This window comes from Gymnoscopelus braueri (assembly GCF_963280865.1).
Source record: "Gymnoscopelus braueri genome assembly, chromosome: 1".
Classification (NCBI taxonomy): domain Eukaryota; kingdom Metazoa; phylum Chordata; class Actinopteri; order Myctophiformes; family Myctophidae; genus Gymnoscopelus; species Gymnoscopelus braueri.
This window is the reverse complement of record NC_137603.1, coordinates 24,727,367-24,754,625: the sequence shown is the minus strand read 5'-3', so window position 1 is coordinate 24,754,625 and position 27,259 is coordinate 24,727,367. Positions and strand designations below refer to the sequence as shown.

Below are 27,259 nucleotides of genomic sequence, written 5' to 3'. Positions count from 1 at the left end.
TGGTTTCCTCTTTCCATAGAGGCTTGTGCAAATTATCTATGGTCATTCATATGACGATGGAAGTTAAGAGGGCCTACATACCCGATGAACTCTCTTCACTGGAGGTGTAAGTGCCTTTCCCCAACAACAGATTCAGCATAGTAGGTGAGTTGGCAACCTTCAATGCTGTTTCGCCTCTCCGGTTGCTTTGACGTGGGTCCCCTCCATACCGTAAAAGCAACTTAACCACCTAAAAAACAACAACAGCCAATGATTACAGAATGTAAGAGACACAGTACACTTATCAATAATCAATAAATTATAGATGGATGGATAAACCTTTATTGATCCCTGTGGGGAAAGTTAGGTGTTATAGCAGCACTGCAGTAGGCATGAAACAACAGGATAGATATAGGTAAATAAATAAATAAATGAATATATATTTATACAGTATATACACACGGTATGTATATATATATATATATAATTACAATAATTTGGTCCCCACTCCTTGAAGTGTTTTTGACACTGTATATTAAGTTAAATTTGTCCTCTGCATTTTACCCATCCTAGGAGCAGTGAGCAGCCATTGATGGTAGTGCTCGGGGAGCAATTAGGAATTAAGCGTCTTGTTCAAGGAGTCACTTTGACACATTGTTGAGGCCTGGAATCGAACCTGGGACCTTTGGCTTCCCAGGTGGGCTCTCTAACGATCAGTTATGGCCACCCAAAAGTAGTAGTAGTAGACTTAAGAGTCTGACTTAGCCATCAGCACTCAGACTGACCGGGATAGCATAATGTAACAGGTAGTTTAATGGAGGGATGTGTATCTTTTTGTCTCCAACGATACAATACATCTCGATTCAGCACCAATACGATTTAATTGGAATAACTGTATTGTTTATTTTGTGTCATTCATTTCCTTGTGTTTTGTGTTTGTTTTACACCGAGGAAAGTCATGCTTTTAAGTGTTATCCTCTGGATTTTTTATTGCCTCATGTCATGGGATGATGTCTGAATCGTAATGAAATCAATCAATCAAAATGCTGTATTATTCTCTTAATCAGGGTTCGACAGTGTGCTGACAACACAGTCTGGGGGCATTTCTTTAACTTCACGAAGATATCCAAATATACAGAAGGTTATATGGTTTACTCCAGCCAAACAGATAGCGCTCCTTTCTCTCTTCTCTCTTTTTTCTTTTTATTAAAGAAGGTTAATTTATGGAAAATGTTCATTCTAACCTTGAAATGTCCGTTGTTTGATGCATCATGTAGAGGGGTATCATCATCCAGACCCTTGGTGTTGACCTCTGCCCCGGCTGCCAGCAGCTGCTTGGCCACATCATAGTACCCTCTGTTGCACGCCTCATGCAATGCAGTCCAGCCTGGATATGTGTGACAAGTGTGATAGAAATGTGAATTATCGTCACTGTCGGGCAGAAACCTTGGATTTCCATTTTTCAACGTTTCTTTTTCTTCCGGTAAATGTATGCCCTACTTCGTCATACTACACTACTGTCACACAAAAGGAGCAAAAATCCAGATACAAGCTCAACGCCGACATGCGACGTGTTGTGACCTTGTAGATCGGTTATTTTAGCTTAGACCTGGAACTGTGTCATTTTTAGATTTGAGCTAAAAAGCATTATGTTACACTTTGGGCTATTCAAAAATAGCAGATATACAAGCTCATAGCGCGGCACCGAGTGCCACGCTACGAGCTTGTAGATCTGCTATTTTTGAAAAATCGTGAAAATGTGTGCAAATCTTTGAATATTTATATTTTTAAAGCGAACATTTTTAACTCAAATCTTTGCTTCTGGGGGATCCCTGGAACAAAATATTGTGATGGGGGTCCACGGCCAAATACATATCATTTTGGGGGTCCTTGACATGAAAAAGATTGAGCCCCACTGATATAGAAACATACGTTTTTAAGAATACTGTTGAGATTTAGGAGACATGTACAATCGGCTTCAGGTCTCAATGGGTTAAAACAAGCTTGTAGATCGGCTATTTTTGCCGAAGAGATTTGGTGTACGGACGAGTGTTCCGAGTAGAGTTGTAACTCAAGTCCGTTACTCCAATACTAGAGGGTTTTTAAGCATGCGGGGCATCTCACCTGCAAAGTCTTTTACATTCACATCAGCCCCTTCACCGATGAGCTCCTTGAGGCGGCGTGCCTCTCCGCGGATCGCTGCCCTGTGCAGCCGAGTCTCGCCCCTCTCATTCCGCTTGTTTACTTTGTCTTTGGTTTTAGATGCAGAGTTTGGCGTTCCCTTCTGACCCATGTTGGACTGTGACTGGTGCTTTGGTGTTGTGTCTGCACAGAAGAAAAAGACAATTGTGTTAAAACAGAAGCACGTGGAGAGAGAACATGTTCCATGTTTAACCTTAAAACAAACAAAACAAAAACATATAAAAGGTGTGCAGTGTCAGTGGAACGCAGGCTGGGTGGAACTGCTTATATGAGTCTATGACATCAGCCTTTGACTTCCATTACAAAATGACTTGGCAGTGTGCAGAAATTTGGCGCCGTCAATGCAGAGGTTTGCGAGATTAACCCCAGACAGAAAGACAATCATACAGGGGTGAAAACATGATCTCCCCCCTTGCCTACACCTACGGCCTGGTGGAGATAACTTTCTTGTAGATCTCGGATGTCATGCGGACAGTCTATGATGTCAGAATTATGTTTGAACTTTATTTCACCAGGCAAGTCATTAACAAAAAAATATTATTAGGCAAGACCACATTGAGGGAGAGGGGGTAAGGGCAAACACAATGTAATTCAAGTTAGGAAAAAAATGAAAACTAAATAAAAAAGGATTTTAACAGCAGATTACAAACAAGCACTGCAACATCAAGACAAGAGCACCATACACACATGGCAGTAATCTCCATAGGTGGGCAAAGTTTCAATCCAATCTGACCTCCATTGACTTCCAATATTAAATAAAAGTTCTAAAAAGACAAATAATTTGGTTTAGACAGACAAGTCTACAAGACTCCATAGGAGCCACTATGTAAAAAAAAAGAGAATACTATCAATGCAATATACATGGCTGTAGATGACAACAGACAAAAACAAATGGTGTGAACCCCTCCTAGCCAGTAGGGGGCAGTCTAGGACTAGACATTAGCAGCCAAGTGGCAGCGCCAACTTCAGTAGAGCTCATTTCATCACATTTACAAGATTAAACCCAAGCCTTAATCACATTTACATTATTGAGTTTCCACAGCTATTGTCCCAAATGCTATTTGAAACTCACTTAATCTATGGGCATTCCTTCAGGCATACTCTAATGGAATGAATATACATAGTGTAGCACATACGTATCATGCTACAGTAGGCTTCTGAAATGTGTACTGTACACACAATTTTATTTAGTGTTCCACTAATATAAAGAATAATTCCTTGACGATGGAAACACAAAATTGATAATTGAAACACTGAATTACTCCAACATCAGGAACCAGATCAGATATGAAACAAACAAAGCAATAATTGAAAGGACCCTGAATGTAATGCAGTTTGGCACAGACACAGACATTGCACAATTAGTCAGTCTCACACCAACACAATACCACTGGGGACGTTACTTTCATTTCCCCGCATAATTTGTTTGTGCCGTTCTCCAAAAACCAAATAATGCAATTATAAACAAGAGTATGAATGTTTGTCGACGCAAAACAACCGAGGACCAACACACGTGGATGGAGACAGCAGATGTACACAGTGCCGCAATAATGTGAATTGATGAGGGTTATCTTGTTTATAATTGAAATCTAATTAAGCGGCAGTGTCTGTTCTTCACTGGAGCATGGCACAATGGTGTGGCAAGCGGGCGATGAGTGGCAGAGGCATGTTGCAGTCACGCCAGCAGCATACAATTTGACCCATGTACCCTTATGATTAACACGAACCACAAATGCCACCCACCCACCTCGCACGGACACACACACTCACACATAGTTCCCCTCCTTAATCCATTAAGACCTGGAACGCATCTATGTCACTTTAGATTTCTTTGGCTATTCAAAAATAGCAGATCTACAAGCTCATAGCGCGGCACCGAGTGCCGCGCTACGAGCTTGTAGATCTGCTATTTTTGAAAAATCGTGAAAAAATATTTTTTATATTTTTTTCAAAAAACTGTTAGGATTTCCATTTTTTTAAAGAATCGCCTCAGGTCTTAATGGGTTAAACATAAAATCCTCAGTGTTAAATTCATCCATTTGTAACTCTACAAATGTATTGTAACTCTCAGAGTTCAATTAACACTGAGGATGTTACTGTGTTCCTTGTCAGCCACCACTGACCCCCCAAGGGAAGACGTGGCCTCCATTACAAGCACGCACCTGGACTGTTGACGGACTCTTCAGCTGTCATTTGCATGAGCAAGGCCACCTGCTGCCGCTCGGAGAGGGGGTACCCGGCCCGGATCCCTGGCATCCCCATACCAAACGGCAAGCCTGCCTTCCGGGTGTTGGTAGGCTCCTTTTTAATGCGCTTCCGCTCCGGACCTTGCTTCTCTGTAAAGAGAGAGAGAGAGGCAAAACAAACCATGTCAAGCTTACTGAGCAGCACGCAGAAAACATACAATACACACACAAATGTCAACAGATTTTAGACCACTTTGGTTATGAGAATACAAATGCCAATATGCGTACTCTTTTTGGTATTATTGAGCATTCTGGCCAGTAACTTTCTTGACAGTGTAAATATTGTGATACAATATTATTTGTTAAATAAATCTTTTATCTGTGAATGTCACTGATGCAAAGTCAAGCACAAGCTGGTGTTGTAATTCAACATCTCCACTGGTAACAAGTCAGGTGCCTCTTGTCTAAGTCAGCATCTGTGAACATATGATTGTCCGTGTATAGCATCGAGCTATGGTCCATATATTTTAGGTGGTGGCAGAGGTGACTTTACTGTGTGATTACCCAGGTGCCCATGGGGTACGGAGGTTACAGCAGGCACGGTGTGTTTATGCTCGTCTGTCTGTATCTAAGTCAGTCAGAGAGGAGTGGAGGGTACAGAGGGTGCAACTTGGCAGAGCTACAGTTATTATGAAATAGTTGGGTGTACATTTCAACTCAATGTGGCCTGGCCAAGGTCACCACATGCCGGTTAGCTTGCCTGCTTGGCTGACTGAGACAGTGCTACTGGATAAAAGCAGCTACTCCACAGTGGACCACAATTATTTTCAGTGGCAGCGTGTCCAGGACACAATAGACAAGCTGCCCCTTGTGGATTGTCTTGGGGTGAAAGTACCCGTGTACATGACAGCAAAGCCAGACACTTATATATAGTATCAATATATGAATAGCAGATCTACAAGAACACAAAAAGGAGGGGGGAGAAGAACTGATCAAGATTGAGACAATTTCTCCCCTAAAATGTATCACTGTTTACAGAAAAGCGATGGACACCAAGTGTCTGTGAACGTTGCAGATAGTGAACACACTCTAATGCACGAGTCAACTACTCCCAGCAAAAGCAACAAAACAAATCAAATGAAATTATTAAATGACTGTGCTGTCATAATTAAAAAATTCTGACAGCAGTAAAGCTCATGGAGTCTGCTTTATACTCCGATGCACAACTGTGTCACTTGACTAAAATAACTCTACTTTCAAAGTTGACAATTGGTTATGTTCATCACACGACAGGGCTGTGCAACCATGTGTAAATAAATGAGCCCTATAAGGGGTAAGAAAAACCTAAATAGAATGCAACTGCGTTGAGAGGCTTGTACATAGACACCAGCAGAGTGGCAGATGTGTCTGCGTCTGTAGTGCTATGACTGGCCGTGTTGCTCAAGGCCACAAAAACATAATTAATGGGGGAAGAGGGAAACATGGCGGATCTGGCTTCCGGTGGCTAAAGGTTTTCCAGGGAAAGATTTTCCACAGTGAAGAATACAGAGCTGATGAACTTTCACTAACATCTGCGAACACTTACAGTTAATGTACCCCCACCCACCGTCTCTGATACACTCTCACGTTCTCCGAGGCATTTGCCATTTAGACACATTCCTCCTGCTACGACTTAAACAGCAGGAACCACAGAAGCAGTCCAAACATGCTTTTTTGTTGAGCAGCAGAGCAGAGAAAAATGCTATGCTAGCTTTTCCAGGCTGTGTTTACAAGGCTGGGCACCAGAAACGCAGTAATGAGACTGCTTCACCATTACAGAGGATTGCTATGAAACAACACTTAAGGACCCAGTCAACTGTGCTGATCCACCAGAGCAGTGTTTTCCAAACACGGGGTCGTGACCCAAAATGGATCGTGACCCCATTTTTGTGGGTTACGCGAGTACATATCAATGTTTTTCTTAACCGTAACTACATTTTTTAATTGAATAAATGACAAACTATTTCAGAAAAACTAACCAGAAAACATTTCTGAACATTTTGAAATGTGATTGATTCATGATGTATTTTTGTACGTTTGGGTCCCTGGGAGACACCACATTTCTCTTTTGTGTCTGTCGGATTTCGACTGGGAGTCTGGCCCCGCACCGCACTGGATCTTTTGGCCTTGCAAAGCCTTGCATGGCCCAGCCAGCACCCAAAATATCTCCGGTTTCCATTACACAAAAGTACCCCCTCGCAGTACCCTATCCTAGAATGTAGGCTAGCTGTCCTGCTACTAAGCAAAAACACTCAATAAAAAGCCACTAAACCTAAGTCCCTAAACTAGAAAAAACTTCAGTTTCACCCTCTACTGCACTGTGCTATATTATTTATGTGTGTGTTTAAGGAACTGCTGGGTCCATTTGGTTGTATATCTGTACACTGCCAGAGCAAACACGGTAGAGTCTTTCACCCATTCTACACCAGCAGTTACACACGGGAGACATCTCACTGAGAGGATCCAAAAATACAAATATTTAACAATAATGGGTAATTTATGCCGACTCGTGGCGATCGATTTGTCCGCCGTTTGTCAATGTGTTTGTAGTTGTTGGTTATATGTTCTTGGTGCTTCGTGGAACCTCAACAGCAGCGCTGGTAAACAAAATTCAGTCTTGTCGACCTGTATTTCTCAAAGATACAAAAATGCTAATATAAAAAACAATCCGGCATAGCAGCCTGTCTACAAGTGGTTGTTTGTGTTGACAGACAACTGTGACGATTCGCCAACCAATCAGTAGTCACAAGCTTTACACGTCATTGGTTTGGCCCCAAAAGAACCTTGATGGAGTGGGGCCAAAAGTGGCATCCTTTTTGGACCCCACTTTCGTCCCCACTGAGCCCACTTTGGACCAGGTCCTCGTAAACGACGGCACAAGTAGGCGGTGCAGTGTGGTGCAGTGCGGGGACTTGCCAGGGGAAATCCAACAATGCGAGCCCCCCCCCCCCCCCGGATTAGAGTATGTTTATGCATAATATCAATATGGCTGACTTATCTGTAACATTAGTAGTGTAAAACTGCAAATCTAACTGCACATCACATGACCATTTTCTACTTGACAAAATGAAGTTCAGGCATAGGGCATGTTTTCAAATTGAATATCTATGGCCTACTGTCTACTGCTGTGATCCTGAATTATTTTACTCGGAGAACCCTGTGTAAATTCAGGATAACAATCACAGCAGGGCCTGAAAATACTTTCCAGATTAATCAAAAATACGGAATTGCCCTTGGTTGTCATTAGGTTTTGCCAAAAATGTGATAATAAGAAACTAATTAAGTAATCAAGTGAATGTAGAATATAGTAAACTAGTTCCACATGAATGCAAAGAATGTTCAACTGCAACGACTTCACTTTCACACAAATCAGGAAATGTCACATGTAAATTTCCCATTCCTCTTCATGTAATTACATGAAGACAGATAGACACAAAGAAATCATTAGAATGCCAGCTCCCAGCTCCCAGCTCCCAGCTCCCGGGAAGTCTTTCAGACATAAAGGTATGGCCTTTCTCTCCTTATAAAGCTTTGCACACTGGCACAGTGAAAACCAAACTATCTCTCACTGATGATGACAACTGGACTGACACGATAACAGAAAAACGAGAACATAAAGAAGAGCATATTTGCTTTGTGGTCCCTAACCTGAGCCATGGGTGTGGATCACAAGAGCTGTCAGGCCATAAATGCCAGTGGCTTTGATATGGCAGGCAGACAAAGCAATTGTGTTGGCTAGACTCTAAAGAAAGAAAGGCGATTAGTCGAGCTGGCCAACAAAGAGACGGTTAGGTTAGCAAGCCAACAGCTTCCATTGCCAGAAGAACCACACTAACCAGCTCAACCAGGTATGTCAAGTTTGTTTGTACTGTCCATAGGTTGAGGGTTGACAGAGAAAGAAAGAGAGAGAGATAGACAAAAGAGAGCAGAGGGGGGGGGGGGGGGTGAGGGGGCTGGAGATAGGGGAGAGTTGGGAGAGAGAGAGAGAGAGAGAGAGAGGGAATTCAGATATAGTCAAAGTTAATGTTCTGTTCTACAGAAACTCACGTTGAAAACAAACAGGAAATTAAGGGAGAAGAGACAGGAAATGGCCAACAGGATGTCAATGCTTTGTGTTGAGTAACAGGGAGATGGAGAGAGATAGAAAATAAGACATAAATGGAATAAGACTGAATGAAATACTGGTGTATGGTACATAAATGTTTAGATGGATTAATCAGCAACTGTATAGCCAATGTGATTTTTGTATTCAGAGGTGTGTGAGTGTCTGTGGAAGACAGAGGGAGAAACATAATACTGTGTGTTACAGCTTGCCAGGGTTAAAATGGTGTGGGCAACAGATCTGTACAAATCACTGTCTCCTTCTGCCGCCCACTCTATGTAGCTAAGCCTTAGCTCACAGCCTAGCCCATCTGTTGTGGTTGTGAAGTTTGTGCTAAGCTGTGGTCAAAGGTGCTACAACAATCATTAACCTAAACCACTGTCAGAGGAAGAAAAGCTGAACATTTATATTTTGTGCAATAGCCTAAAAAGAGAAAGAAATGACATGTATAAGGTGAGGATGAAATGGCCACAAGATAGAATACAAACAATCTATGAAGGACTTTGTGGTTTCCTGAATGCTGTTGTTGTGGCTGGTGGTGGTAAAGAGGAAGAAGGGAGAGAAAAGCGGAAGGGGGATGACCTCAGGGAGAAGGAATGCTGCTGTCCAGCACTGCTCCAGAGGAGGTCAAGGGAGGCTTGGAGATTTTGCGGAGGGTGGGCGGCGCACTGAAACTCAAGAGAGCTTACATAACTACAGCAATGATTCCCTGAAAAGCACCGTGTCCTCATCACGCATATACATCACTTCTACTCTTGCCTTGCTTAGAGGTGATGTTGTTGTTTGTAAACAGCAAAGCGGTAATCTGCATTGCACACACATAACACACCAGCAGAACAGCCCTAGCATTGCATACCAACGACGTCTCGTTTGCTTTTAAAAGTTCTTACTGCTGTTGAATAAATGGTGAACATTGTGAGATAAGCTATTTTGCTTAGGCTTGATACTCATCACAACCGCGGTAACTGGATTCACTTTACACACAGCAGAACAGTTAGCCAGCGTCAGGCGATCTACCCCAATACAAGTTAGCCATCCATCCCGTGTCTGAGTTTGTACAATTTCCACTGATGTAAAATGTTGCCCACGGCAGAGGTTTGGTGGCATATTTAAGTTAAGCCTGATTTATGTTACATTGTATGGTTGTGTCACTTGGCGAAAATAATGCTTTCAGCTGCTAGCATTAGCAACGTGTTCGTGTTCATACGACAAAGTGTAAATGAGGCTTCATGCACAGAAGCCACTTTTTCCCCGCAATTGTGGCGTAAAGAACAGCCACAGATCCACACGGAACCAAAAAAACGAAAGCGTTTGGGAACCAACACGTGAGGCATGAGGTATAACACAACATATACAACAGCGTCAGTATCTGTCGTTAGCTACACTATGCTGTTTGACAACTATTAACTGTAGACTCTATACATTTACAACAATAGTCTACACATTTATTTTTTAAATTACTGACACAAAATTGACTGACGACGTAGCAGACCACAGTCACAGAAGATCTGTTCGCTCTATCTATTTCTCTCTCACCCTTCCTTTTTCTCTCTCTCACACACAAACACACACACACACAACTAGCTGTCGTGGACTTACTATACATTTATGAAACGATAGCCTGTGCATAAAAACAACTCTTGACCATTTTCTAATGAAATAAAAGCTTTGTATTTTTCCATTGAAAAAGTGATGAGAAGCAGGGAGTGGTATGATGTGTCAGCGGTGTTAAGTGTTGCCTGTAGGTTTTGATTGATTGATTGTAATTTTTATCGACAAAAACGCATGTGAATATATATATTTGTCAAAAGGATAAAACACAAAAAAAACCTTGGGCACTTATTTCCATTGTGGTCCTTTGAGTGAAAATGTGCGTCCATAGTGGAGAGACAATTGCCCAGCCAGGCCCAAACAACTGAAGATCAGACTAAACACACACATTCGCACAAGCATGCACACATTTTCTCAGGCTTTGCAAGGAATGTCGCTCTCCCTTAACATGAGTATGATTAGTTGTTGATGACAATCAACTGCATGAGTTGAGTATTAATGCATTATTAAATTCAACTGCAAGATGTTTTGCTTACATCATACACACACACACACACAAACACACAGAGGATGTGGAATGTTTTCATTGAAGTGGACAAGCAGACGTGTCACATCACAGGTGTAAAGAAACCGATGTGTCTGAACACTGATATTGAGAAATGAGAACACAGATGGGAAATTACTTTTAGAAACCATTGCTCGTAACCACTGAGGCTAAACTTGTATCAACCAAGATTTGTTTATTTAACACGGACCATACACAACAGAACTGTTGGGCCAGAGTTAGCTATGTCACCAATTTTGCATTTGCGGTCCCTGGGCACGTAAAAAAAAAAAGAAAGAAAGAAAGAAAAAAAAAAAACAATAGATAAAGAGGCCCCTGACAAGCTAGCTTACTAGCATGATGTCATCTATAAGGACCATGAGTAATGAGTCTGTTGGGTGGCTCCCAAACTGTGCTCATTTGAACTCGTCGTGTCATGTCTAACTTAACTGGTTTGGGCAGAAGCTGAACTGTTTACACTGTGTAAAGAGTATCATGACATTTTTGTGACACAGACCACTAGGAGAGTCTGTAAACAAGAATACACGGTAAATTCCTCCTACAAATGGAACTATTTGTACACTCTTATGAGTTAAATTAACACTAAGGATGTACTGTGGATTATGAGTAGTTTGTACTGGATCTAAAAGTTTAAGTACTTTCAACCCAGCACCCTTATTTTGGGAATGTCATTATAGGCTAAATCTTTCAAAAACAAAATGTCTTGTAGATCGGCTATTTTCCCACGACACAATACATTAAGGAAATTGTGAAGGAGAGTGGAATGGATGGGAGCAGGTCGGGAAGAGCAGATATCCCAACCAAACAATAGACAGGTTAATGTTATTAGCATACAAACAGACAACCATTCCTGAGGCAAGAGCATTATTCATGCTCTCCTTCCCCTGGACGAGGGGTTGTTTGACCTCTTTTTTTTGCCAAAGGCCTAGGAAATGTGCAAAGCTACCCAGAGAAGCAAACCGCTGAATTAGGTGATGTGAAGCAAGCTATTACCGAGTCAAAGACAACAAATGTGACCAGTGGACCCAAACCCAGACAACAGTTGTTGTAATAACTTAAAAACAAAAAGACACATAACAAAACAATGGCAGATAAGATAGTTTATGCCCCCCCGCCCCAACACACACACACACACAAAGAAACTGACCATGCTGACTGACTCAAGAGTCCATCATATAGTAGCAAGGAGGGACATTCCACTCATTCCTAATTCCCTTGAGCGACAGTAACACTAATGCACACAGCCCCAAGTCCACACACAGATAACAGATACACAGTCATGAAGCACGACACACAGGACTCCTACCACTACTCCATATCTACAGGTGGACACAAGCCCTTTTCATGAGAAATTACTGGTCATGAACCAATGTAGTAACTCAGTGACAAGAGCTGTGTTACAAAATGTGTTTCTGACCATTAACAACAAACCCGATTCAGATCCACAAAGCCCCAAAACAAACAAGCAGCAGCACTATTCCTTCTCTCCAATTAAAAATTATAATAAAAATACACACAGCCAAATCCTCACCTCAGCCAGACAGACAAATCTCCACTAAATTGGCTCTTGATTATGTGTGGTCCTCCTAAGTAGCTCCTTTTGACTACTGAAGAAAAACAAAACAAAATACTGTACTTCTGGAACCCCCTCCCAAACACGGGCAACTTAGAGAAAAAAAAATCAAAACATCACCCCCAACATTACGTTTTCATCCATCGATCACTTACCATGTGAAGTATTGAACTGAATTTCTCGCATTCCTTTGCGTTTCATTGGATAATCAAAAAATGAAGAAAATACTTCATAAAATTCCTCCATGTTTGGCAACAGCAAAACTATATCATAAGTCCATTTATAAACTCCAACACAACTCTCACAGCATAATCCAATGTTCCTTTTCCATACATAGTCCTGGCTCACCGGCATGCCTCTTCTCTACTCTACTCCACTTACTTTGCTCTTCCATTGTACTGTAACTGGACCCCCCTCCTAGTACCCCCTCCCCCCAGAGGTGATGGTCATCAAGTAACACCCCCATGAAAACATGCTTTGTTGAAACAGTGCTAAGCTAACGATAATGCTATCTGGAAACAATCTCCATTTTAACATATACAGCCCATCAAAAAAAGTTTCTGGAAACATTAAGGCAAGAAGTAGGTCATGCAGTTGCTGAACATTGATTAAGTACTCGTTTACAACATTTAGTTTAAACGTTTTTTAATAGCTGAACACCCTATTCTATGGATCTAAAAGAGTGCCACACAAAGACACTTCTAACGAAACTAATGTAAGAAAATGTTCAGTTTATTGCTACACACAGTGTCATTTATATTTACAAGAATAACAATTACTCCCTACTGCATGTGCTATATTTACAACAAGTGCAAGGAATACATAAAGGAAACACAGTAGCAGAATGCTAATGGTAATAAAGGGTACATTTGGTTACACTCAGAAGTCATCCTACCAACAACATATACAATGTAGCATAATCTCACCCCTTTCTAACACACCATCAATGACATGGTGTTTTGGAAGTACTGAGCATTATGACTAGATACAGGACATTTGGATTATACAGTGAGAGTTGTATGGGACTTTATAAATGGTATAGTTCTGCTGTTGTTAATCTTGGACCGCTAATTTTCTTCGATATGTATTTTCTTTGTTTTTGGATACTTGATTCACCATTAACCCATTAAGACCGGGAACGTGTCTGTGTCATTTTAATGTCTTTGGTAATTCAAAAATAGCAGATATACAAGCTCATAGCACGGCACCGAGTGCCGCGCCATGAGCTTGTAGATCTGCTATTTTTCAAAAATCGTGAAAAGGTATTTTTTAGATCTTTTTCAAAAAACTGTTAGGATTTAGAAAACATTTTTAGAATCGGCTTCAGGTCTTAATGGGTTAAGGACTGAGAGAACAACAACATTTCTCCATGAATTCAAGGCTTCACGGGGTGAGTAATTGAGAAAGAAAAGCCATTTGGCTGTGAAGTATTCCTTTAAACTAAGAACCAAAGCATTTCCACTTCACACTGCCATGCGCCCCCTCCCCTCCCCGGCATATCTAAGATCATGCCCGTCTACTTCCTGCCGGGGAGGATGTCAGCATGTGTAATAACATGCGTCCCCCATTGTAGTTGCCAATTAAAGGCCAAGTGGGATACAGAAAACACAAAACGTGTCAGAAAGCCAACAAGCCCTTACCTGTGTCAGAATCTTTCTGGTCTCCATTGGCTCCAACAGTAAAGGGAAGCTTCCTTTTAGGTGCCTTCTCTTTCATCTCTTTGACCCCATCGTTGCGCTCCAATTTGGGCGTCTTGTTTGACAAAACTTTATCTTTATCCTGCGATAGAAGCAAAACAGAAAGTGCAGAGATTTAAAAATACAAACAATATACTTTGTGGAGATACAGGCTTCATCTACTTTATCCATAACATCATTCTCATACCAAATAAAATAATATTTTGTAATGCCAAAAATAGCAACTCCAGCTGCATGTAATTTATATGGCCGAGCATTATGAGTCAGCTATTTTATTTACATTATTTATATATTGTTTTAAATTAAAACTTCGTTATCATAAATAGAAGAATGAGGAGCAGACAAGGAGGCAAGCAGAGGGAAGCTGTACATATACCACCAACGTACTCCCCTCCTCCTATAGTCTGGGTCTTTCTCTGCCCTCAGCATCAGTCCTGCAGCCATTAGGGCCTTGCAGAGCGTAACTTTTCCATGGAATTTCCTCCTTGGTTCCTGGCTTTCTGGCAGCAGCAGAAAGAACCAGGCTCAGCGACAGGAGACTAGGCTGACGCCGGCTAGGCTCTGTGGTCTACAGCTGCTGGAACCAATCACAGGCTGCTCCAGCAGATGTCTATGTTACAGTGAGCATTAGTTTTTTAAACAAAAACTAATTTACTAGGCATTTATTAAAGTTTGACTGAGAGCTGATATAGTATCTTGCTTATTTTGGCTACCACCACTGGAGAACTACCTTCACTACAGCATTTGAAACACTGCCTTGCATTGTATGTTATGGTCTCCGCTGTGGAGTAACATTTCAGTAAGTTCTTTGAATTGGCAACTAAAAGCAATCAATCACTGGTTAAATATCAGTTGGCCAAATAAATGCACCATTTATAAAGCAAGTGGATGGACTTTAATCAAGGCTAAAGAGTGAAGACGCATGTGGTCCAGGCATGCAAAGTGATTCACTGCAGAGGTAGAGGTGTTGGAAAAAAACGATTCATGTAGGAATCGCGATTCTATTTTCTTACACACACACACACATATATATATTTTTTGCTGGTTAAAGTTACAGGAGTTTTTACTCTATGGTGTTTGTAATATGAAATGTAAGCTTACCACAATCACAGTAAACATTATCATGTCTTCAGTCATATCAAGGGCTTTAAAAAAATAAACTCACTCCAGTCACTTTCAGTTCAGCAGAGCTGAGGTGTGTGTGTCACTGTCCAGCTGACCCTCGTTGACACTCATTAATGTTACTTGCATCAAGGCAATTATATTGTGTTTCTGCATCAAATAGAACTACACCTAATCTAAGATTCCATCAAAGCCAAGAATGTTTACACAACCCTCTTTGTCTGGTATTATATCATTTCTAGTTTGAGCTGTTGGATATAACAAGGCTACACTTGGTTGTTAAAGACCAGATGAAAACAATCTGACTGAAATAATTTAGATAAAACCAATTGGGATTTTTTTAAATGAGAATTGATTTTTTTAAATCATTTTGAATTGGAAAAAATGATTTTTAATCGAATCGTGACCACAAGAATCGGAATAAAATCTAATTGTGAGATAGCAGAATATAATATTTTTGTGTCGACAGCCCAAAGAGATGGAGTGCTGTGATGGCTAAGCAAAATGTTACGACCAAATCAATGAGAGAGGTAGACGTGTTTTGTAAATTGAAAATTCAGGATAAACCCAAAGGCAGTCGGAATGTTATGTGCTATATAGCTGTGAAAGATAACAAAATACACGTGTTCTTTGCTTACATCAACAAACAAAGCCAAAATCTTCTCTTTAGCATTGCCCACATACAATTCTCTCTTTCAGCAATACTTTCTCTCTCTTCCAACCTATTTTTACGACTCAATTAACAGATCTATTGTTTGTAAAGCAGGCTCCACGATGTGGGGAAGACCAAATGCTTGCCGTTCTGCACCATTCTTTGCAGGCGATGTGCAGAAGCGCCATAAGGCTCTTTAACAGCAAAGAGAGAGAAGCCTTACATGCATGATGGGCAAAGATTACCTTTCAAACCAATAGATACCATAAATATACAGAATCTCTAAACCGCCTCTAAACCGCCTCTACAAGTATGGAGATCCCCGACGTCATCAATATGACATCATAGTACTGACATCAAAGACTGACGGGTACAACGAGTACTTTTATATGCAATTGTTCATCCACTAGATCGCTCTTATTTATTCTTTAACTCATGTTTAATCACAACATTGTCAGTCATTGTGACAAATAGACAGGCAATCTCGTCTCTGGGTTTTAATTAGACACAGCTTTTAGCCTTAACCCATTAACTCATTCAGTGCCAATCTTATTTCTGGCTTTATCACCCCTGTGCCAAGGCCAAAAATACATTGTAAAAAAAAGTGCTTAGGAGCCGAGATACAGCCTATTTCAGTAAGAAGTTAAACAAGAAGTCAATGGAGTGAAATTTTCTTTTTTCATGACGTCGGCGACGTCATTGGCACTGAATGAGTTAAGACTGGGAACGCATCCGTGTGTCATTTTTAGATTTCTTTGGCTATTCAAAAAATGGCAGATATACAAGCTCATAGCCGCGCTATGAGCTTGTATGTCTGCTGTTTCTGAATAGCCAAAGATCAGCTATTTTTGGAAAATCTTGAAAATTCGTGACAAAATCTTGGATTATATATTTTTTTTAAGCGAACATTTGTAAAATATTTAGTTCAAGGGACCCCCAGAAGCAAAGATTTGAGTTACAAATGTCCGCCAATTTTTTTTAAATATTTGCACAACTTTTCATGATTTGATCAAAAATAGCAGATCTACAAGCTCATAGCACGGCACTCGGTGCCGCGCTATGAGCTTGTATATTTGCTATTTTTGAATAGCCCAACGAATTTTAAAACTGACACACAGATGCGTTCCCGTCTGACAGCACTACTTGCCGTTTACATTTCTGACTCAATCAGATAGTTTTGCTTCTTGTGCTAGTTGCAAAAGAATACAGCTGAACTATTAAAATAAACATAAGCTTACACACTGCCAATCTGGGAAATAAACAACATCCGCCCCTAGAACATATTGGATGCCGATTCTGTCTACCCGAAATTTTGGCAGTCAACTATTAATTTATAAGCCCCGTTTTAAAAATCTAGTTGGCAGCTTAAAACAGTGCAATTGGTGAAATTTGGGGATTCACAACACTGGCAAGTGGACAATAATATTGTGTTTCATATGCGAAACATGAAAGCAAATGATTGCCAAATGTCCGAGTGCAGGGGACTGAGAAGCGTAGCAAAATGTTGAAGGGATATTTCAATTTCAAACATGCTTGGTATCATTTCAACGTCTACTCAAGCTTTGGAGTTTTTAAGTTGCTTGATTCAGTATTTAGACATTTGAAATTCATTTGATCAGACACGCACCCTTCCCATATAAACCCATTGTAACATCAAACTCCATTTTAACCATGTTAGAAATTCATTTGATCAGACACGCACCCTTCCCATATAAACCCATTGTAACTTCAAACTCCATTTTAACCATGTTAGATTTATTGAAGACACCCGTCCTTGGTTCTGGTGACTGATAGTCCTTCTAATACGTGAGGGGGCCATGTGTTTTCAAATACATTTTTCTAAAATAATGATTTTGGAAAATGATAGGTAGATAAATAAATAAAATGAATGAAAAAAAGTTATTGAAAAAAACACGGCCCCCTCACGTATTAGATTACAATATCAGTGTTTTCAATTTGTTTGAAGTTACAATGGGTTTATATAGGAAGGGGGCGTGTCCCATATCAAATATCTAAATATTGAATCAAGCAACTTAAAAACTGTCTGGGGTGCACACAAAAGCCTGAGTAGACATTAAAATGACCCCAAACATGTTTGAAAGTGAAATACCCCTCTAAGTATTGATTTAATGATGGATGTTAATGAGACACAAAGAGCTCTTCCCCTGGCTAAAGTTTGGGTTCATGGTCTTAGAGATGACGAGAGGCAGGAAAGGTCAGATAATAAATGTAAATAAAGAGGAGTAGCTGTATACTGTACAGTCCCTTCCAAGTTCCATGTGTTTCACTATTCCTCCATTCCTTTGCCCTGCATGTATCCCACCAATCTTCCCCTCCCTGCCTCCTTTTCCTTGGGCCTGGCTCTCCATTATGTGTGGGGCTGTTGAAGCTCCTCCCCCTGCCCTGCCCCAGTCATAAGACTATGATGTCATGGTACAGTATAGACAAACAGCGTCAGCTACAGTTGCTGATCTCTCGTCTGCCTCGCTCTCATATTTGACACTGACACTGACACACACACTTTGGTTGCCAAAATGCCATGGTTACACAAACGGCGTTAAAAAACAACCCAAAAAAAAACAACAAAAAAAACGCTAATGTGAGTCTACAGAGAATAGCTAAAGCTAGCCTCCAGAGTTACACCGGGTCAGTGTTGAGGAGTTCAAATTAACAGACAGCTATGACTACAACAGCCTGCTGCAAACCTGTGTTCACGAGCCTCCCTGTTTGGTGGTCTCCTAGCAATGCTTGCACTCTTCGTCTCACTCTGCTTTCCTTGCGCTGCCTCCCTCATTTTTATTCCCACCCCCTGCGTGCTCCCCTCCCCTCCCCTCATGCCAGAGTCTGATGCAATCCTGTGCAGAGGGCTGTACATCCACGCCTGCGTAAGCTGCACCTCTCCACTCTATCCAGCGCTGCTGCTGGCAGCTTAGAAGTTAGCAGCACACAGCATGACATCATCAGACTGCGTCCCAGACCTTGTGGCATAACAAGCGACATCACGTCAACAACAGACAGACGAAACGGTTCCAACTCAGGCAGATCACTTGAATCTTTAAGGAATTTTATTTCCATTATGGACTCTTCTGAAATAGTCCAGAGTGCACAGAAGCCTGTGTCTAACAGTCTGCAGTGGGGGGAAAAAGCCAATACAAGTGGGACAAAGTTCACACGTCATACACATGCGCCTAAACATTGTGGCCTTATCTGCCTAATATTGCACCCATAACAACTCTGCCACTGTAAGTGATGAAAGAGAATCAAAACGCCCAAAAACAAACACTGCTAACACACTGGTCAAAACTGGTCTATCTACTGTGCTGACCAGCTGGTCACAGTCGAGGCTTTATATCAAATGTCCAGTGAGCCGTTATGTTACAACCGCCACGGCTATTTGGCATAGTTCTGCTTCTGAAAGCACCCAACAGCCAATACAAAGATGGCAAACCTCTACAAGATGCAAACAATGAGCCGTTTTGGCTGGAACACTGATTGATCATACTGACATACGGTTTGAGCCTAACGGCTCTTCTTCATCAGTCTGATGAAGAGCATGATCCAGTGTGCGGACATTCATTTTCTTTGTGGATTCTGACCTCAGCCCAGCACCTGGTTTTTAGTGAGTGGATGTGCGTACTTTATTGTTCTTTTCAAGGTTATAACCTTTCCAACCTAACCTTGTGATTCCTCAGCCAACCTGAGGAATCACAGCTTTAGCACATAGCCTATTGAAAGCCTCGCACCAATAACCCCAGTGAAACTTCTCAGTTGACATGGATAAAGTGTGAAGTGCAGCTGTCAGTCTTGGAAATGGCAAGTGGACAAGAAAAAGTACAGTTATATTTTCTGCCAGCAACATTTCGGTCTACTGTAGGATTTAATTTGACCTAATAACAATAACAAACAAAACAAATGGTGGATAAAACGAGTCAAACGCTGATGTGCAAGCACAGTGCAATACTTCCAATATGATGACCTATTTACGAAGACATCACCCCACTGTGTCTGTTGACAGCGCAAGGAGAGAGTCGGTAGGAAAGAGCAACTCCTCTCCGCAACGTTTAAACAGTCTCCATGCAGATTCAGACAGGGCAAACTCCATACCTAAACTATTGGGGGGTTCATAGCGAGGATATGCAGCCCTATGCATTCGTTTCAGGATATGATTAAATAATATCCCCTCCTCAACACTTCAGCAACACACTAATTAATTATAACAACAAACTAATTATAACTTTATAACAGACATGACTGGTAATTGTCATTATCCAACACAGCCTACGTAGCTCTTACTACTCTACTCCATATAACATACCTAGTGTCAATATTTTAGGCCTACATCAGAATTAAAAACCAAAACCCACATAACAATTAATCTGTAAATGCCTACGACACGTCGGCTAGCAAAAACATAAAATCCTGCAATCACTTGTCAAATAACACATCACTTAGTTTTCAGATTAATTCATGTTTTTTCACAATTCATTAAGACACCAAGTCTTAAAGAATCATTTGTTCTCTTGAAGCTATTATAATCTTTTTTTCTTTATTACATTTTGTCTCGACATACTCTTTCATCATAGGTTCTAATTACATGAACAAGACTAAATAATGGCCGCCACTTTGGTACCAGTATGGAAGGGGGTTCTTGACATGTTGCCTCTAAAACAATGTTCAGAGCCAAACTGATTCTATTTTAATAATTGGCAATGTACACTTCCCACGGAACATCAGCAGTCATTTCCTATAGTAAAGCTGTCATGGTGGTAGAGCCTCCAGATACCCGGCCACAAGGATTCATATACAGGAGAACAGTGGCTGGCAGCCAGTTAGGTGCCAACTCTCATGGTGAGCCTTGATAACGCAGCAAGGACTTCTACAGTGTAACAGGGCACAAATATTCCCTGTGGCATGAGGGTCATACATGCTTTTGTTTACAATATCATTGCTTTATCAGGCCATTGGATGATCACATTTCCTCCAAACCTTTAGCACATTTTAGTAATGACAGATTTCAGTCTGGGTTATTATATTATAGTTCAGAAAAAATCCTTCTACTGCACCAACCCTTGATTAGAAAACTGTAGATCATTTTGTTGATGATGTTGCAGCCCTCAACTCTGCACCCCTTTCCTTCTTTTTGTCTCAATAAAAGATTGGACAAATTACAATTTTTTTCCTCCCCTGACCTGATTCGGACAGAATTTAGTTAGCTTCTATTGTAGCTTCACGCCAATTTGTTAGTGCACTAAAGACATTTACACCTTGATGACAACTGTGAGTGTTGACAACACCGACAGGTGTCATGCTCGTCACTTTAATGTTAATATATCATATTTGTCTCCACTGGAGTTTTCTGTTTTGTCCTGATTGGGGAAATACATAATTTATATGAATTCTCATCCTGTCATGGCACATAATTTCTATTCATCGTAGTAAATGACCAGACTCTTGTGTGAGGAGATTACCACAGCAATGAGTGAGACACTGTCAGGCTCTTACCTTTTTCCCACCCTGCTTCTCCACCATGTCGGTGCCGAGTGGGAAATGGTCCAGCTGGGGGGTTTTAGAACCCCCACCTTTGGGCATCGTTCAGCTCTCCCCACGCCAAGCCTCATTCACGCTGCCATTGCATCGTCATCGACCGTCTGAGAACGAAAGAGAGAGAGAGTGTGTGTGTGAGACGGGGGCGGGTTAGCACCATGCTTCTTTGAAAACACATTTACCATGCCGCCACAAAATACTGCTTTTAGCGGTAGATCAGCCAGCTCTCCATTTTCAACAACTTCACTCCTCTACTGGAGAGAGAACTGCGAGGACAACAGGCCTGAGATGCAGCACTGAGAATTAAGCCACAGTTCCTGAGGAGGCGCGTGGGCACCCCTTATCACTGGAGAGTTCGCTGAAAAACAACGGCAGACGCCCAATCAAACGAATGACATACATCAAACTAAAAACGAATGATGGCATAATGAACTGGTGCTGAACCGGAATAGTTGAAGGCGCTCTTGTATGCTAGCGTTCTTGTATGCAGACTGAGCTGCTGGACTTCCATCCACTTCACTAGATTGGCTCTTCTGATCCACAGGACTATGAATAAATCATACATCCATTACCTCAATATTCTCTCCTCCATAATGCGTTCCCCCCCCCCTCCCCCCTCCGCTGGGGGCGTGTGTAGGCGTGCACACGCAGAAACCAGGCCTGCCTCCTTTTCCACTACTATGGGACGCTGGCACTCATCTCATCCCTGGCGCCACTGCCCCCCCCCCCTTCCCTCTGCAGTTCTCCTATTCAAAGACTTCTATTTATAACACTCCAGTCAAATCAACCAGTCCGTCAGTAAGTCAGTCAGAGAGGCACACAGCTACAGAAGATATAGGCTATTGCTCTGCTTTTACAATGGAGAAGGAGCAAACCACAGCCCCCTCCCCCCTGCTCCCTCTCTCCTCGACGATGACCCCCCCCCCCACCCCACCCCGACACTCCCACCTCACACCACACCAAACAAAGTGCCAGGATGCTTGACGACTCGCAGGGATAAACAAACCACGCAGGGACACATATGCAAGACTCAAACTGGGTCAGCTAGGATTCTAGAAGAATAATCGCAACACCAATTTAGGACTATTATGCACGAGTGCTTATTGTTACATTAGAGAGAGGAGGAGCACATTCTCTAGTATACAAAATGCAGGGAAGTCACACACACACGCACACACACACACACACACACAATCCTGAGAGGAAACCCCACTCAGAAAACACAAGCTTCGCTTCCTCTGTTACACTGTCCCAATCGGAAGATACATCTGCTAACGTTTGTGTGTGTGTGATCATTCTGACTGAAGTGTTGCGCGTAATGTTGTGTTGATTTGTTCCAGATGAGTGTGAGTTTGTGTGGGTGTGGGACAGAGAGAGAGAGCGGGTACTTAACAGATACAGTATAGATTGCGGCCCAACCTATGGGATATTTTTGCGTCTGCATACTGGTCACAGTACTGCTTTAACGAGGCTGCCTGTCCATGCCACCATTCACAAGACTCTCACAGAAGACATTTGAAATCCTCCGAAGCAGGCAACATGGCACACAGACCGGTTTTACCAGTCTACCAGTATTGGCTGATCAACACTGAGCCAGGGCGCTTTAATTTGGCCATCAATGGAGATGTCTTTGATTGACACAGACCAGAGGTCAGCAACATGCTATTCAGCTATTCTTTTTAACATGAGATAATTTCTCTTTGAAGACAGGGTGACACCAGTGAAGAAAACCAGCTATCAGTATAATAACAACAAAAAAACACGCACAGCCTGGGCTGCTCTAGGAGTTCACATAATGCTGGTGAAGTCACTCATTATTTGGTGAGTAGCGTCAATACACACATGCAGAATGCAAACACATCATATGATATGATGTGTCTACTCTGCACTCACACAAATAATTTAAAATAATGTGGCACAATGTTGAGGATTCTAATTTGGCCAAATATTGAGAATTGCACTCTGTGCATCCACTATGTTCTTGCACTTGACCCCATGCCATACCTTATGCTTATAAATGGGATTAAAACTCACGCATCATTGAATTGAAGCATTGTCGGGAACGACAGCTGCATCTGCAAACCTAGCAATGTGTTTTGTTTGTCTTTTTTTTGGTTATTGTAATATTTTGTTTTGTTTTTATTTTTCGTGGTGTTTTTTGTATTGTCTGTAACACTGTATTGTCTTTAAAAATGAAAAAAAAAAAAAAAAATTGAAGCATGACTTACTGCGGAAGTGTGGTAATGATCCGTTCTATTGCTGTCAGACTGCTTAAAACACACACACAAGATCTCAATTCCAAAAACAAACCTCTAATGAAACACTGAAGAAGGGCATTTGGCCTCACGAATGGCTACATGACAGAGCATGTTGTCTGGGCCGGTGACACCACTGAAGCAGTGTCATCAAGTCTACACAGTACCTACACTGCCAGCTCCCACATGTCAGACAAGAGCAACACAAGAAGAGATTTAATATGCTCTAATGTTTCGTGGGTGATGTCAGTGTGCTTCACTCAGAGGAAGATTGCAGAAAAGAGGAGGGGAGAGTAAAAGAAGAAATCTCCCTCTACCATGGACTGGAGCTTGCCAGCTATCTTCTCCATCCTCTCCTCCATGCCTTAATCAATGAACAACAAAACCATCTTCCATAAAGCCATAAAGTATTTGTATTGTTGTGTTATTGTTTTTAATGTTTTAAGTATATTTCTGTGAAGAGGACCACAATAGAAATAAGCCCTCAGGCTTTATGGTGTTTTTATCCTCTGTGATGCTATGACTGTATGTCGGGAAAGTGCTCTTTTTTATGTGATATCACCAAATAAAATCAATCATTCAAGCCTCTTCTGTTCAGGTTGCAAAAATGAACAATATGACATGTCTGGACATGTCTGGTGGTTATTCTGAAAAACCACAGCCTTCAACCACTTTCTCCGGCTTTGTCTGAGTGTTTCTGAAGCTGGCAAGTGTACAGTTGCCTGTTAATTGGTTAAGAAAGCTATGCTAAATATCATCCCCTTGCAAGCTAGCAACTAAGCTAAGCAGTAGCCTCCTATGGTAGCTTGGTAATTCAGTATTTATAAGCAAATAAGCAGCAACAACATTACCTGAAGTCTGTTCACAAACAAGCACATGATGTTGCCAACAACACCAGTGTGAAGTCATAGAATGCTATGTTTTTTTAATGTATTTATTTTTTAACCATGTACATGATTAACAATTTGTAAATGATTAATGGGGATTTCACCTCAATTATTCTAGTTTCATGTAAGATATTAAAGTGAAAGTGCTAAAATTGGTTGGCCAATAATTGTTTGTTTCACTATTATAGTCTAGTTGCAATGTTTTCCACTCTAAACCGAAAGAAACACAAACCATTGACCATATCCACATGACAGAAGTACCCCCCCCCCCCCCACCCCACACCCAAGATGGCTATACAAACACCACATACAGACACACACACACACACACACACACAGAGCTCGCTAATGAGAGATATTCTAAAAGGTTCCTGCTGCTGCCATACAGATGAAAAAGCAGCCATTTGCCCCCCCCCCCCCCCCTCCCTCGGCTGCTCCCAGCTTACGCCTGTCATTGTACACAACATACACACACACCTCACATTTTCCACTCCAACAGCTGAACAACACAACAGCTGCAAGTGGGGTAGGGCATGTTTCAGTGTGTCTGTGAGCGCACGTGTGTATGTGTGTGTGCGTGCATATTCTCAATGCCTATAGACCGCCGAAGTCTGACGTCATTTACACATCCTTTGTTTGTCTACCTGGTTCGCAGTTTTCCACCCCCGTTCTGAATCCCATAGACGTATTTAATATCGCGTCAAATAAGAACTGTGTTCCAAAAATAAACAAATGACCACGGCGGGTTGACTCTTATGGATATGAAGCATCAACTGACGGTGAGAAAACGCTAATGTTACTTCCGCCAAATTAGTTACATTTTCGCCAGAAACAGACTGTATCAAATATAAGTGACTGACTATCATAAACTATACAGAACCTCCTCCCTGACAATAACGCCGACACGCGGTGTTTATTTTTGGACCACAATTCTTATATGAGACGATTCTAAGATGACCCAATGTTATTCTCCATAGAGAAATTACTTCCGCAAACCTGGGGATGAACGAGTGACGTCAGGACTTCGGTGCTCTATTGCTTAACCAGAAACAAAAACAGCAGTGCAGAACCTGGCAGTAAGTCAGTTGTTGCACGGTGCTGGTTAAATGGATACACTATAGCCTGCACAACTGCAACATGAACGATGAAACCAATGTGATACAGGATCCATTCCAACCTCTCTAGGGGTCACGTTTGGGACCCTAATTACATTCAAGGCGTTCCAAAGAGGGTGGTCCAACGACTTATGTGTGTGCGTCACTGTGCGTGCACAGCATGCACTGCGTTGGCTCGGCAGCACTCGTGGCAGACGATTGACATACCATGTAAGAACGTGGTGTACGGGAGGGGATAGCAGCGGCAAGCCAGCCCATTTGGTGTGCAAATAAAGCCAGCCGGGCCCTGCTGCTGTATCCAGGCAACCACAGCCCAGGCTCGGTCGATCAGTCCCTGACCCAAACCCGTTCGCTTCATTATAAACATATGTGGATAGAGGGGATAAACACATACACACACGCGAGCAAGGTTGCACAGCGAGCAAACCGTGTTGCGTGCGATGTGTATTGTGTACTCAAGCCCACAGTGTGAAGATGCATTAGGCCGAGGATAAATGGTGGCTGGCACCTGCTTAAAGGGCGAACGCAGAATGGTATCGCTGGGTGCAAAGTGCTGTTTTTTTGTTCAATACAGTGGAATGGCCATTATTTGCATTTCTCCACGAGGGATGCCAAGCTTCTAAATGAGCCTTCACCGAACGTGTTTGGTTGAAGTATGTCATATGTTTAGGGCACTACCCGTCCAACCAATCGCAGAAAAAAAAACACATGCCGCCTTTCTCAACGACTAGCATTCACTAGCGTCGCATTCGCTGCAACGCAATCGATGTGTATGTATTCCTATTAAAATTCCTAGTTTGTAATAACAAAGATTGGATCCTTTCACGTCCTTTCTTAATTCACAAGGTCCTCCTCGCAGAGAGAAACACCACAAGCAGTGGGGGTGATGCAGCAGAAGAATGACTTGCACGGAGCAGAATGTATTTCAGACTGGAAACGAGTGCTGGGTGGGAGTGGCCCTATTACTCATAAGGCTCTCGAGAGTACAAGGAGAGAGGGGAGAAAGACAGGGAGGATGAGAGAGAGAGGGAGAGAGAGAGAGAGAGAGAGAGAGGAGGGGGGAGGTGTGGGGAGGAATCCAATCACTTTGTCTGATTTTCTATTCTGAGCATGCCCGCTCTCCTCCAATAACAGCTCAGTGGCTGCTGCCTGCCTGCCAGTCTGGTAAATCATGCTGTCTTTGCCAGTGACCTCGCTACCATAGTGGCAGGCCTGTATATATTCAACTAGGCGGCTGGGAGCCTGGAGACAATCTCCTGCGTTTTTGGCTTTCTCCTCCCCAATCCTTCAGCTTCATCGCTGCCCTGACTCATTCTCTCTCTAGACGTCCATCTCACCTGGTTCTCTCTATTTCCTTCTCAACATCTTTCTCTCAAAGGCAAAAACCTGACATTGCCACAATAAGAGCACACACACAGACACACACACACACACACACACACACACACACAGCCTGTTGCTTAGCAACTCATGGATGAGACAGATGCAGGCCTAGAAGCTGGCAATATATGTGTATTTATGTCAGAGAGAAAGGAAAGAGAGAGAGAGTGGGAAAGAGATAGGGAGGCTAGGGAGGGAGGGAGAGAACAGACCTGGTGACTGAAGTGTGCCTCTGCATATCAACCTATAGCAATGAGGATTCAATCATTCTCTCCCCTTCTGTTCACCTTCTGACAGAAAGGACTGATCTCTCCTTACTCATCGCCTCTTATAGCTCTTATATCATCGCTGTCGGTATCCAAAAATATTACTTTGCAGGAAATGGAAAAAAAAAAGAGCCTGGGGTTCCA

At 42.0% G+C, this 27,259-nt stretch overlaps 1 protein-coding gene across 3 annotated transcripts in view; it reads right to left on the bottom strand.

Annotated features, from left to right (window-relative positions):
• ankrd11 (ankyrin repeat domain 11) overlaps positions 1 to 27,259 on the bottom strand; it is a 133,680-nt gene that overhangs the window by 13,294 nt on the left and 93,127 nt on the right. For 2 of the 3 annotated variants that reach the window (XM_080425283.1, XM_080425285.1), the window contains exons 3-8: positions 21,171 to 21,316; positions 13,838 to 13,976; positions 4,344 to 4,517; positions 2,104 to 2,304; positions 1,224 to 1,366; positions 82 to 229 (exon numbers count right to left, since the gene is read on the bottom strand). In XM_080425283.1, coding sequence (XP_080281409.1) covers positions 82 to 229; positions 1,224 to 1,366; positions 2,104 to 2,304; positions 4,344 to 4,517; positions 13,838 to 13,976; positions 21,171 to 21,257 — 892 coding nt within the window. In that variant the 5' untranslated portion in view covers positions 21,258 to 21,316. Of the gene's footprint in view, positions 1 to 81; positions 230 to 1,223; positions 1,367 to 2,103; positions 2,305 to 4,343; positions 4,518 to 13,837; positions 13,977 to 21,170; positions 21,317 to 23,784; positions 23,803 to 27,259 lie in introns of those variants that run through there. The other variant, XM_080425284.1, reaches the window with a different exon arrangement.